This window comes from Bufo gargarizans, chromosome 1, assembly GCF_014858855.1.
Source record: "Bufo gargarizans isolate SCDJY-AF-19 chromosome 1, ASM1485885v1, whole genome shotgun sequence".
Lineage (NCBI taxonomy): Eukaryota > Metazoa > Chordata > Amphibia > Anura > Bufonidae > Bufo > Bufo gargarizans.
The window spans coordinates 181,056,356-181,068,679 of record NC_058080.1 but is presented as its reverse complement, the minus strand read 5'-3'; the positions used below and the strand labels follow the sequence as shown (position 1 = coordinate 181,068,679).

The 12,324-nt window shown below is 42.9% G+C and overlaps 1 protein-coding gene across 1 annotated transcript in view; it reads right to left on the bottom strand.

The window, feature by feature from the left end:
* The window catches only part of LRBA (LPS responsive beige-like anchor protein), a 568,467-nt gene that overhangs the window by 346,257 nt on the left and 209,886 nt on the right, over window positions 1-12,324 (bottom strand). The window contains exon 36 of the mRNA XM_044300361.1: window positions 2,413-2,579. Within this exon, the coding sequence (XP_044156296.1) occupies window positions 2,413-2,579 (167 nt within the window). The remainder of the gene's footprint in view (window positions 1-2,412; window positions 2,580-12,324) is intronic.

Below are 12,324 nucleotides of genomic sequence, written 5' to 3'. Positions count from 1 at the left end.
CAAATGAGCACTCGCAAGTGCCCAGGGGCGGAGTTCAGTGTGTAGGAGCCCAGGCTGCTCTGCCTTCTTTTCACTTTACTCCTCCCCAGCCTCTGCCTTTGCCCGCCCTCCAAGTCCGGACCTATTGATGAGGCAAGAGACTTGGAGGGCGGGCAAAGGAAGAGGCTGGGGAGGAGTAAAGTGAAAAGAAGGCAGAGCAGCCTGGGCACCTACACACTGAACTCCGCCCCTGGGCACTTGCGAGGGCTCATTTGCATATGAATTAAACTTCGTTTTCCCTGCTGGTGCAAGTCTAAAGAAAAGAACAAAGGTACAGTTACAATCCTGTATAGGTGTGCTACAGAGCCATGTAAGCACTGTATATGGCCATATGGAGGTGACAGACTCCCTTTAAGTGGGGCTCCAGAAATACCCCTTTAAGGGCTTCACTGTATGTAGTATGATCTTGCAGTCATATCTTTCTCCATTCAATCTGACTCTTAACCTCCAAATAGTAGAGTGAGCAGTTGTAAGGGCTCTCCCAAGGGTGCATGGGTCAATCCACTTCAGGCAACAAGTATCACCCAAAAACAGCGGTGGGCCAAAAGAGCTAAAAATACCCGAGGAGGGAAAAGGCCTGGTGTGAAGACTATTCCCCAAAATATGCGGACTGAACAAGGCTCACATTAGGGGCCCCATTAAACTGCATGGTTATCGGGCAAATTATCGTTCACAGTAACGCTCGTTGCAGATAATTGGCCAGCCGATAAATGTGCCGGGAAATCAGGGATGTGCTGCTGATCATCTTTAGAGCCGAATACGTGAGGAATGACTGTGAAAGCAATTGTTCCTCCCACGTCCACTTTTATAATCAGGCTGGTGCAAACGAGTGCTGATGGACGTGTTGTTACCCATATGTCTCACACTGGCTGAACATCAAGCAGTGTTACACGGTCTTTAGGCTAGGGCTACTCGGTGACATGTATCGCACGACACAAAGGGTACAACTACTGTGCTACATTCATGCCGCACCTGTGTTGTGCAACACTTTTTGTAACGATAGTCAAAGGTGTCGTACTGCTACGTGCTACGACAGTCGCAGAAAAATCCAACTTGTATCACAGTCACAGTATGTCACAGTGCAACACCATAGCGCAACTTTAGCCCTAAGCCTTGAAAAATGGAGACTTGGGCCTATGGGGAAATGTGGGCATAACCAGAAGAGCAAGACTAACAATATTTACCCTCTGTTCATATGGGACTTCGCACTTGGCATTCTCACATCAGCACCAGCCTTGTCAAATGGGACCCAACACAGAGATGTGACTATATGTGAAGGTCTGGAAAACCAAAACCAAAACCTGGTCCTTTGGTCTACAGGAGATTGATCTCAATTTGCCTAATAGCAGAAATGCTGATAGCTGTAAGGCAACAGAAAACCTTTTTTAGAGTTTAAAAAAAAAAGGGGTCTGAAACAGACTTGATGTTTGAAGGCAAACGACGATTTAGGTGCCTGCACAAACGAGCATATTACCAGAAAAACTAGCGTTTCCTGCAGGACAAAAAACGGTGATGTGAACGTAGCCTTACTAGTTGCTCCAAATTAAGACCGCATAGTAGCGAAAAACATTCGATTTCTCTCATAAGATTTGCTAGCAGTATCACAGGTTTTGGTCCTAGATATCAGTCACGTTTTTAAACCAGAAAAGCCTCCTCTAGTGCTGATGACTTTAGTGCTTGCCCCTTGGAAATAGACTTACCTAGTCACTCGCAGCGGCAGAGAGAAGGCTGTTGTAGATTAAGTTAGCTGTGCTTGCTATATTTGTGGGCAGACTACTCTGACATTTGAATGATCAGTGCTATTTGTATGGGCAATTCTTCACCAGGTAAAGTTGTATGGGCAAGCATTGCTTTATGATGAATTTTACAACCAATGAAGCAAACAGTTTAAAGGGGTTTTCTCATCTTGTCAAATCACAACAGTGCTGGGTCCACCATCTATCTGGAGGATAAAAGGGACCACAACAACGATTTAGTGCTGCGCCCCCTTCAATGTAATTCCAGGACAGGGAGTCAGCCCCATTCACTTGAATTTGGCTGTCCTGCATTACCCTGCATGCTGATGACCAGGGTGTTGATGAGCATCGAAAATAGTGAAGGGAAAACAACTCAGCAGCCCGCTCATTTTTCGGACGAAGAGGGTTTGGACCCAGACTGATCATGTGATTTGCCTAAGAAGATGGGAATAGCATTTTAACAAACATCCACCATAGAGGTGTGATTCATACTGTCATGGAGTTGACCTATCCTTCCATACTTTCGTCAACTAAAGCAGTGGAAATGTTCCTTTCTGGATGGAATCAGTAGCGGGAATTACTCAAGTACATTTACATATAATGAAATAATTAAACTACTGCTTTATGGCGCTCTTACCTTGCTGAGGAACTTCCCCAGGCTCCGTGCTTGTCTGTGAGGATATTGATAATTTTTTGCACTAGCTGGGTAGCAGTCATGTGGTCTCTGAACTTGGCAGCTCTAATTAAATGGTCGCACATCTTTTCATCTTCTCGCTTTTCTGACGAATACTGTGCAGAAAGTGACTGGAGGAAACAAGCAATGAGATGTGACAATGAATATACCATAAAAGACGACAAGAATTAGACATTACTTTAAAAATGTTTGCAATCGGTTTTCTTTCAATTTAGTTGGTCAATGCGGCAAACTATGGTATTACACACTGCATCATACACATTCTCAAATGTTCCTCTGTTAGCTATAAATCATTTTTCCCATTATCATCATGTGTATTGGGGTCATTGTAGTTCACTCATTGCATACAACCAGTTAAAAAAGGTGACATCCTAAAAAAAATATATATATATATATATATAAAAAATAAAATAAAGAAAAAAAGGCTTACATTTTCAACAAGTTATGCTACAGGAGGAGAGGCTCACTTTTGCATTGTATTGGGTAGTGTAGACTACACCCAGCTATTAGCCTAAACACATTTGGTTCATAGAAACCTATGGGTACATGACAAGATACATATCTCAATCAAACCTATACTAAAGACATAGCCATAACCTGTGTGTGCATACAGTCTCATGATAAAATAAATGCTGCTAAATGGGTTGTCTTATCTTGGACATTTAAGGCATATCGACAAGATATGCCATAAATGTTCAACAGGTGTGGGTCTCACCTCTGGGACCAGCTCCTATCTCAAGGACATGAGAGGACCGGCTATAGAATCTACAGGGAAATTTCCTTGTGGGTCAATGCCCAGGTGCCCACCCATCGGCTGGATACATAATGATCTGATGCTCTCGGCATTATTTAATGCTATGTGCACCAGGTACTCATGCACCTGGCCAGTGCCCAGAGATGCCCTCCTGAATTCTGCAGCTGGGTGGCAGTATTTTGTGCTGCACTGTGGTATTTGGCTCTACTGGGGTAGTATGTCGTGATGCACTATGTTACTGCTGGCCCTGCCTACTTCTGTTGGTCATGCCTACTTCCGTTTTCTGTTGCTTGCCTTCGGTGAGTTTTGGGCCTACACAATGGGGCTTCTTAATTTTTTTTTCAGGGCCACTTTAAGCTCCCAGAACAGGGCCCCAGCATGACTGGAAAGCAAACCGCACATCTGGGTCTCTCTCCTTTCACTGCTAGGAAACTCCCAGAAACAGCCAAGCAAGCTCAATATTCTATTTTTGTAAGTCCCATAGTGAATGGAGCAGTAGCTGTGCAGGCACAGGCCCTTGTTGGACTCTCACGTATCAGACACCTATGGCATATCTTATTGATATGCCATAAATGTCCCAGATGGGAATACCCTTTTAAAGCCAAAAATATAATTACAGATCACATTAAAAAAACATTTATATTCAGCTAGATGCAGTAGCATGTATGCCTCAATCATTTCTGTAGAGGTCACTGCACGGTGACACTGTGTGGAAGTTTGTGAGATACAGAACCTTTAGAAGGATTTGCAGACTATTGTGACAATCTGAATATACTATGGGGTCAGTTATGAATAGATATATGCCGCTTTTTGGCGTACATCTGTCACAAATTTGGTTGCAAATAGGATTTGCAGCTGAATCTGTGACTTCTTACCCTTAAACGCCACGTACACCAGCTCTAAAAAAAAAAAAAGGGCATGGTGTGGGCAGGGTAGAAGGCGCAGCCCATCTAATTTATTATTTTCTATGCCAGTAGAAAATTATCTAAATTTATGCCAGCAAGGGAGCTGGCATAGATTTAAGGCGGTTAGGCACCAGCCGTGGATGCGGCCGGTTCCTCTACGTAACTTACACACATATTTGCAAGCTCCTAACCCCTGAAGACGTCACTTATGTGGCGAAACATGTCAGGGGAACGCTGTTTTTTGTTTTAACATCAGGAAACATTGGTGTTTGATAAAGTAAGGGGTTCGACCTGCAGGCGTTCCCAAAACTGAAGCATATTAGTAAAAACAAACGGAGGATAGCATGGGAAAAATGATTAGAAAATGGCTAGTTCAGAATAGAACGAGCCAAGTACTATAGTGCGGTAGGTGACACAGAGAGGCTTAGATTAGATCAAACTATTTGTTGGTTGATAAATAAGTATAACACTGACAACATAGTAACAGCCAGCAAGTAAGTGAATGAGCAGCCACTCTGATCTGTTACTAATGTAGCGGAGGAGCGTGTGAGTAACCACATTCACCGCACTTATAGCTACCAAGCTATCCAATCTTTGGTGTATTATTTCTACTTTTTTCTTTTATATATATCAATGTTTTTTCTGGGATTTTAAAGTCACTTAGGCTTTTTTGTAATAATGTCACACAGAAGACACAGCTTATGAGATATATGACATTACCCTGTGCTATTTTTAGAGGAATCCAATACATTTTAATTTTTAGAAGAATGAGTCCAGGCCTAAACCAGAATTAGTATAGCTAAAGGCTATTTAGTATTTTAATTTGGATATATTCTGGGCCAATGAGGGTCATTTTGTTGGAAATATCTACATAACTTAGGCGCATCAAGAACCAGTCCAGGGGTATTAAGACTGGCGTCTAAAATGTTAGTCTTAATAAATGATTCCATGTGTGTTTTTGGCAGGTAGTATGTAATTTATCGATCATAGGTTTTATAGATGGTTGGCACAGAGCCAGGCTATTCAGAAGGATGGACACATTCTAATATCCAGCTGACCAACCTAGATGAATAATCGTTTATACCAACCACTGCTGTGCCGTTCCTCTGTTATTACTCCACAATAAATGGACAACCAGGTGCTACCCTTCCCACTGGCTAAGAGATGTATTCCTAAACTGTCGGGCAGTATCAGCACTGGCTGGACAGAGTAAAAGGCCATTCACATGACCATATGGCCACTGTGCGTGCGTTGCGGACCACAAAGAGCGGGTCCGCAATGCATGGGCGCTGGGTGTGTGAACTGCTGAGGCACAGGTCGGAAGCCCTCCCATTGGCTCCGAAGCATGTAGTTCACACAATCTGTGCCCGTGTTTTGCGGTCTGCGACACTGGTACGGTGGCCATACGTTTGTGTGAATGGGCACTTATGCTGGGTTTACATGCCCCTATTGTTGGGCAGATTATCGGGGATAGATGTTCCTGCAAGCACTCGCTCCAGATAATCTGCCCAACTAAAGGTGCAGTTGATCACCCAATGAATGAATGAAATGCTCGTTCATCAGGTGAGACTGTGATTCGTGCAGATGAGTAAATCATCATTTCTGGCCAGCAGATCATGCTGTCTACATGAAACGATTACATCAGCTTTACGTATGCACAGCTTCAGACATACCGCTCTCACCTCTACTCTGTTATATAAAGACCTAGGGACCATGTCTTCAGACAACCAGAATAGTCTGTGCAACTATGGTCCAACATATTTTTTATGGCAATGATAACTGAAGGGTTAAACAGAATAACCAAAAATGACTGCAATACCAACAAAAGGCAAACTAATCCATCTAGTGTTTAATTTATACAATTATAATCCGGCAAGTTACATGGAAAGGCTGATTTCTAAAAAGAGGCAACCAAGGAAGTAGTAAATGCTTCAAAGTGCTTCCTAATGGTCTAATGGATCAGTCTTTACAATTTGAACAGCAACTTTTCATACCTGACATAAAATCTATAGATATAAATCACATTAGAGGCCCATTCTTTACTGATTATCAATCTCTGTCTCCTTGTGGAACATTAGCTTTGCATTTGACCTTATACAATAAAATGAAAATTAAGCCTCATAATGTCTTTTGTTAAAAATAATTACTATCTAAAAATATTAAATACACTTGTTATATACTTTTTAATTGAGACTAATGAGAAAAAGGAACTAAACAAGAAGTCAGATTTGTAGTCTTGTCAAGGAGGAGTAAAATATTACAGTAATAGTTTTTATATGATATAATATATATCATTGATAGATATACACATATAGGGGGTCATTTATCAATCTGAGGCGTATTTCTGGAGCAGATTGCGGCTCAACTAACCTCGCTCACTTACGTTCGATACATGTGCACTTATTTCTAGAATGCCTCCCAACCGTGTGATACATGGATTTGGTAGCCAGAGGTGGTCCGCACTGCAGAAACAGCAGAGTGGTCTGTGCTATGCAGTTTCAGCTTCTCCCATATAACTGAATAGGACTTGGACCTCATGCACATGACCATATTTATTATGTGGTCACCATTTTTCTCAAATAACTGTTTTCCTAATAGAACTGCCTATTCTTATCCATAAAACAGATAAGAATAGAACAGGATGCATAATTTGCAGAATAGTCATACGGATGCGGACAGCACACGGATGACATTCATGGACTCTGCAAAGAATGTGGAAACAATAGGCGGGTGCATGAGGCCTTACACAAATAGTGTAGCAGTGCGAGCTACATTGCTTCCGCATCTTACAAGTTACTGAAATCGTGTAGCTCATTCTTCTACACGGCTTCCCTACCTCCCATTCCCTTTAATAGGTACTATGGAAACAGCATAGCACAGCCTGCTCGGCTCTTTCTATAATCCCGCAAACCTCGGGCTGCCACATCCAGGTGTAACAAAGTCATGGAAGGGAAGGACCTAAACATGATGTGGTCCTGCAAACAGAGCTCACTTTTATTAACGGGGTTGACCAGGAATTTCATATTGATGGCTTATCCTTAAAATACGTCATGGGATCGGTAAGGGTCCGACCTCCGCAAATCAGCTATTTGAGGAAGCTGAAGCACGCATTACAGACCTCCTCAGTGCGGTACATTGGATAGTGGCTGTGATTGGTATTACAGCTCAGCCCTATTCAACTGAATAGAACTGAGGTGCGCTAGGCCAGGTGACCGATGCACGTGAAGTAGCATGGCCTCACAAAGCACCATGGTCTTCTTCATACAACAGATTGACGGGGGTGCTGGGAGTCAAAGCCCGACTGATCTGATACTGATGGCCTATCATGAGGATGCCCCACCAATATCAAAGTCCTGGAGAACCCCTTTAACTAGGGCACAAGAAGGAAATGATACACATTCCCACTCATGGCTCACAATTACTGGTGGACTGGTAAAAGGGTCTGAGGTTTTGTCAAGAGCCATAAATGCAGGGCCTTTAGCTAGAATCAACATCTTTAAAGGGCTTATCCCATAAGTAGCATTACTATGCAATGAACTGAGCATTTAATATAAACTATTATTACAATGTACATGTAATAAAAATATTGTTCGTTTTTTTATGTACATTCTCTTTCCCTGCTTAACTACTTCTATGCATCCTGAATATATTGGTGACCATCTAGTGGTCTATAGCGAAAAGAGGATGAAATATTGCTGGTGGATAATGGACATATAAGTTCTGAGGCCCTTAGTAGACAGCAATTACACTACATATGAAAGATCTACTGAGCCCAACAAGCAGCATTTTATTTGACAAATTTTGCTTTGCAAAATAAATTAAAAGTAATGGCAAATCCAGAATTTAGTAATTACCAGGGTTGTCCTTTCTGACTACAACAATTTTTTTATATCCAAGACAGAACTGATTTACGCAAAGAAAACTAAAGTCCAAGGACAGTCCCACACATGTGAATTACGGATGTCATATGCGTCCGAATTTCCTGGCCTGACTGAGTTTAGAGACCTAAACTCACAGTATCATAATTTAAGTCGCAATTTGGCCAGGATACTGATATGAATATACATAGGCATCATCGTTAAGTGGAAAAAGATTTGACAGTGGTTGAGCAGCAAGGCAGGGGCTGGCCACAGCAATGAGTGGACCATGGGTGCAACAAGAGTAATGGTGATGCCCTCGTTGCACCAAAGGCCTACTTTACATATTAAGAAAGTATTGTAACTTGGGAAAGAAAAATGAAAAATGAAAAACAGCGTGTTAAACAGGTGACCCTACAGATATCTGTCTGCAGACAGTTGGATAGGGAGGTCGTGGGTGACAGAATCCCTTTAACAGAATTTGCAACGGACACTGGTAACAAGGCTTCCGACACAGGTGAGAACAAGGCTTCCGACACAGGTGAGAGAACAACAGCCTAACGACCCATTCAGATGACCGTATATTTGTGTCCACATCCGTTCCGCAATTTTGCGCAACGGATGCAGACCAATTCATTTCAATGGGGCTGAAAAAGATGCGGACAGCACACTGTGTACTTCTGTTTCATGGCCCTGCAAAAAAGACAGAACATGTCCAATTGCAGACAAGAATAGGCATTTCTATGGGGCTGGGCGTTCCGTTCTCTCTCTATTCTATCAAAAATGCTAGACAAAATAGTGACAGAGACCCAGCAGTCCAAGTTATAGTGAATGTGGCCCACTGGGCGCAGTTGGTATCCATCACAGGATAGCTTGCAATCCGTTTAACTGTTCCTATGATTAAATGCCCGACACGTTTATACCTACTCAGTGTTTTAATTTGCCGTGAAGCCAATAAAAGACCACAACTGGTGGGATTTCCTCTATTTGTGGACTATGTGAATTTCTTCTATTTGGCATTGAGCACAGCAAGTTAAGTCGTGGAACAAGTCTCATAATGGACATTCCTGCCTGACTCTAGGCAGTGCCAGTATTTCTCTTTCTATGGTATAGCCTTAGATGAGGACTCATTCATTTGAATGGGGATGCAAGAAATGCCGAAAGCACATCCGTCTGTTGTCCACATCCGTATGTCCATTCCGCGGACCAGAAAAAAGAAATAGAACATATTCTATTTTTGTCCATTTTGCGGACAAGAATAAACATTGTTACAATGGGTGCGCCCAAAAAAAATAAAAAATAAAATGAATGCAACACGGACGTCACACAAACCTCATCCATATTTCTTGCGGATCCACAATTAGCTGACTGCAAACTACATACGGTCGTGTGAATGCACCCATATGGTGACACTAGTTTAGTAATACAATTCATTCATTACTCTGCTGATTGAATAAAGGATAATCAAGCGATGCCGCTGAGACGGAGTTCTTTGTATGGCACCGCTACCGGTTTATACGTCAACTCACAAAAGGTTAACCATCTTCCAAATGGTTGAAGGCAGACTGCAGTGTCTTCACTTCTCCCAGAAAGATAATGTGCTTCCCCCTGAACATGGACTACTGATTTAATGATCTGGAGGCATTAAAGCAGCAGTCCCAGATAAATTAGTTGTAAATAATTCAGGAGGCAGTTAGACTGAATATACATTTACAGACCCCTTGTTCTCAGTCATTTATATTACCATCCTCTCCAAGTGCTGCTTACTCTACAAAGAGGAATTCAGACACAAGAGTGGAAGGAGGAGAATTAACTAGTTAATGTGATACGTATTCTCTGTGGTGTCTGATTAAAACACGGACAAGAAGTCAGTGGAGATAACAGCAGATACAATGAAAGTTGAGCGTGTAGCACAGACGGAATAGACAGGTAGCGTAGATTATTTTGATGACATATACAAGACTTGACATGAACTATACACATCATAAACCACTGCAGACGCCCTTCCGAATGTTCCAATTTACAAAAAAGGCATTGTCACCAGGGGTCCATCGTAAAATAACACTCTAGGTAAATGAAGACGACATTGTCTACCTAGTACTATTTGTACACTTGACCTCTGGTTTTCAAATTCCACCTAGGGAAATCCTGCAAAAAAAGAGTGAAAGCGTAAAAGCAGACTAGGAAAGTAAATGCAGCCAATGACCACGTCTGTCAGGCGCGACCAGCTCTGAAGTGATGCTTCTGTCATCCTGTGCCTGAAACTATTGATTTTTCGCAGCAACAAAACAGAAAAGAAATTCTGCCAATGAAAGAGATATAGTATCATCCTCTTGATAACAGCCACCAAGGTTACTGGAGGCAGCACACTTATCAAAATATCTCTTCCACTCCTTCTGGCTTTAATGGACTAGATACAATGCAAGGGTTTGAATAATTGCAGGCTGAAACCCATGGTTTAGTCTGCAAAATGTAGGTTCTTGCAAAATGAAGGTTTTTAAATTTATCAGGTTTTATTAGTATAGTATTTTTTACTGATATTTAAGCTAAAATGCATACAAAAGGCTAAAGAGACGAGTGAATTTTCGGACAATGTTGTTTTACATGTGGCTTCTACCAAAATATGTCTGAGGCCAACCAATAACAGCAGCAAGTTCTATAGTCTAATCAGTTATTAATTAGTGATGATCGAGCATGCTCGGCCGAACACCTGTTCGGCTCGAGGTTCTCGATGCTCGGCACATGGCGGTACTTGGCCGAGTACCGCATGTGGTCGAATGCAATGCTAGAGTCTCCTCCCCGAACGTTTATTGGCTGATATGCAGCCAATAAGTGTGCAGTGGGGTACTGGCACGCACTGTAATGCTGTAGCCATGTTGGCTACTGGCATTACAGTAGTTGGCTGTCCGGAACGTGTCATCGGGTGCAAGAAAGTATCCGATGACACGTGTTCGGCTCAGTCTTGGTCAGGGAGAGCTGAGCATAGGAAGGGAAAGACAGTATAGGGGGTTTTATTGGAAGATTTTTATTACAAAAACTTTTCAGAGACCCAAAAGTCCTTGTGAGGACTAATGTGTGTGTGACAGCAGCAATATATGTTTGTAGCGCAACCTGCGCTAAATTGCTTAGTCTTAGGGAGAGCTGTGCACAGGAAAGGACAGAGTATAGGGAGTGTTATTGGAAGATTTTTTATTAGACCCAAAAGTCCCTTTAAAGGGGTATTCCCATCTTAATGATCACTGTTAAATCTGTTAATGATTTGACAGTGATCACTTTTCTAAATACATTTTATTACCCAATTCCCACCCTTGAGAAAATAAGAACCCGCTTACCTGATAATGTCTTTCTTCTCCCCTGGTTATGGCCACCTCTCCTGTCAAATCCCGTCGGGCTGCGCATGCGCAGAAGACTGAAGATTGTCTCCCGGCCGGGGAATGTCCTGAATGCGCACGCCGTCGCGCATGCGCCATGACGACTTCTTCCTGGCCAGTATAGTACAGAGCCAGGAACGCTGGCTCTGTACTATATAGGCCAGGAATAAGTCACCATGGCGCATGCACGGCGTGAGTGTTCAGCACATTGCGCGGTCCGGCCTGGAGAAGAACCTCAGTCTTCTGCGCAAGCGCAGCCTGGCCGGGAGAAGACGTCACTCAAGCCCAGCCGAATCCAGGAAGTGGATGTCGCGCTGGACGAAGGTAAGTATTAAAACTGAAGAGGGGAATACCCCTTTAAGGACTATTGTGTGTCAGAGCAGCAATAAATATTTTTTGCGCATCCTGCGCTAAATAGCGTCTAATAGGCCGCTGCGGACAGTTAAATTATCCGCACCACATCTCCAGTGTAAAATGTGCACATCACTAAAATATCTGTGACCTCCAGGGTACTTTTTCTGTAGACTGTATCCACTGCGGACAGTGACATTAGCTGAGCAACATCTCCAGTGTAAAGTGTGCGCATCAAAAAAATATCTGTGACATCCATGGTACTTTTTAATAGTGTCCGCTGTGGACAATGATATTACCAGTGCCACATGTCCATCTGAAAATGTTTACGTAGACGCAAACGCAAATACCCAGCCACCCACCCACAGGCCATAGCACTAAATGCGCAGCTTTCCAAATTACTGGCCCTGGAAATGTTGCCATTTAGGCTTGTGGACACTGAGGCCTTCTGCAGCCTGATGTCGGCGGCCGTCCCCCGTTATGCAGTCCCCAGCCACCACTATTTTTCAAGGTGTGCCGTGCCCGCCTTACACCAACATGTGTCCTGTAACATCACACGTGCCCTGACCAACGCAGTTTACTGGGAAGTTCCACTTAACCATGGACACATGGACAAG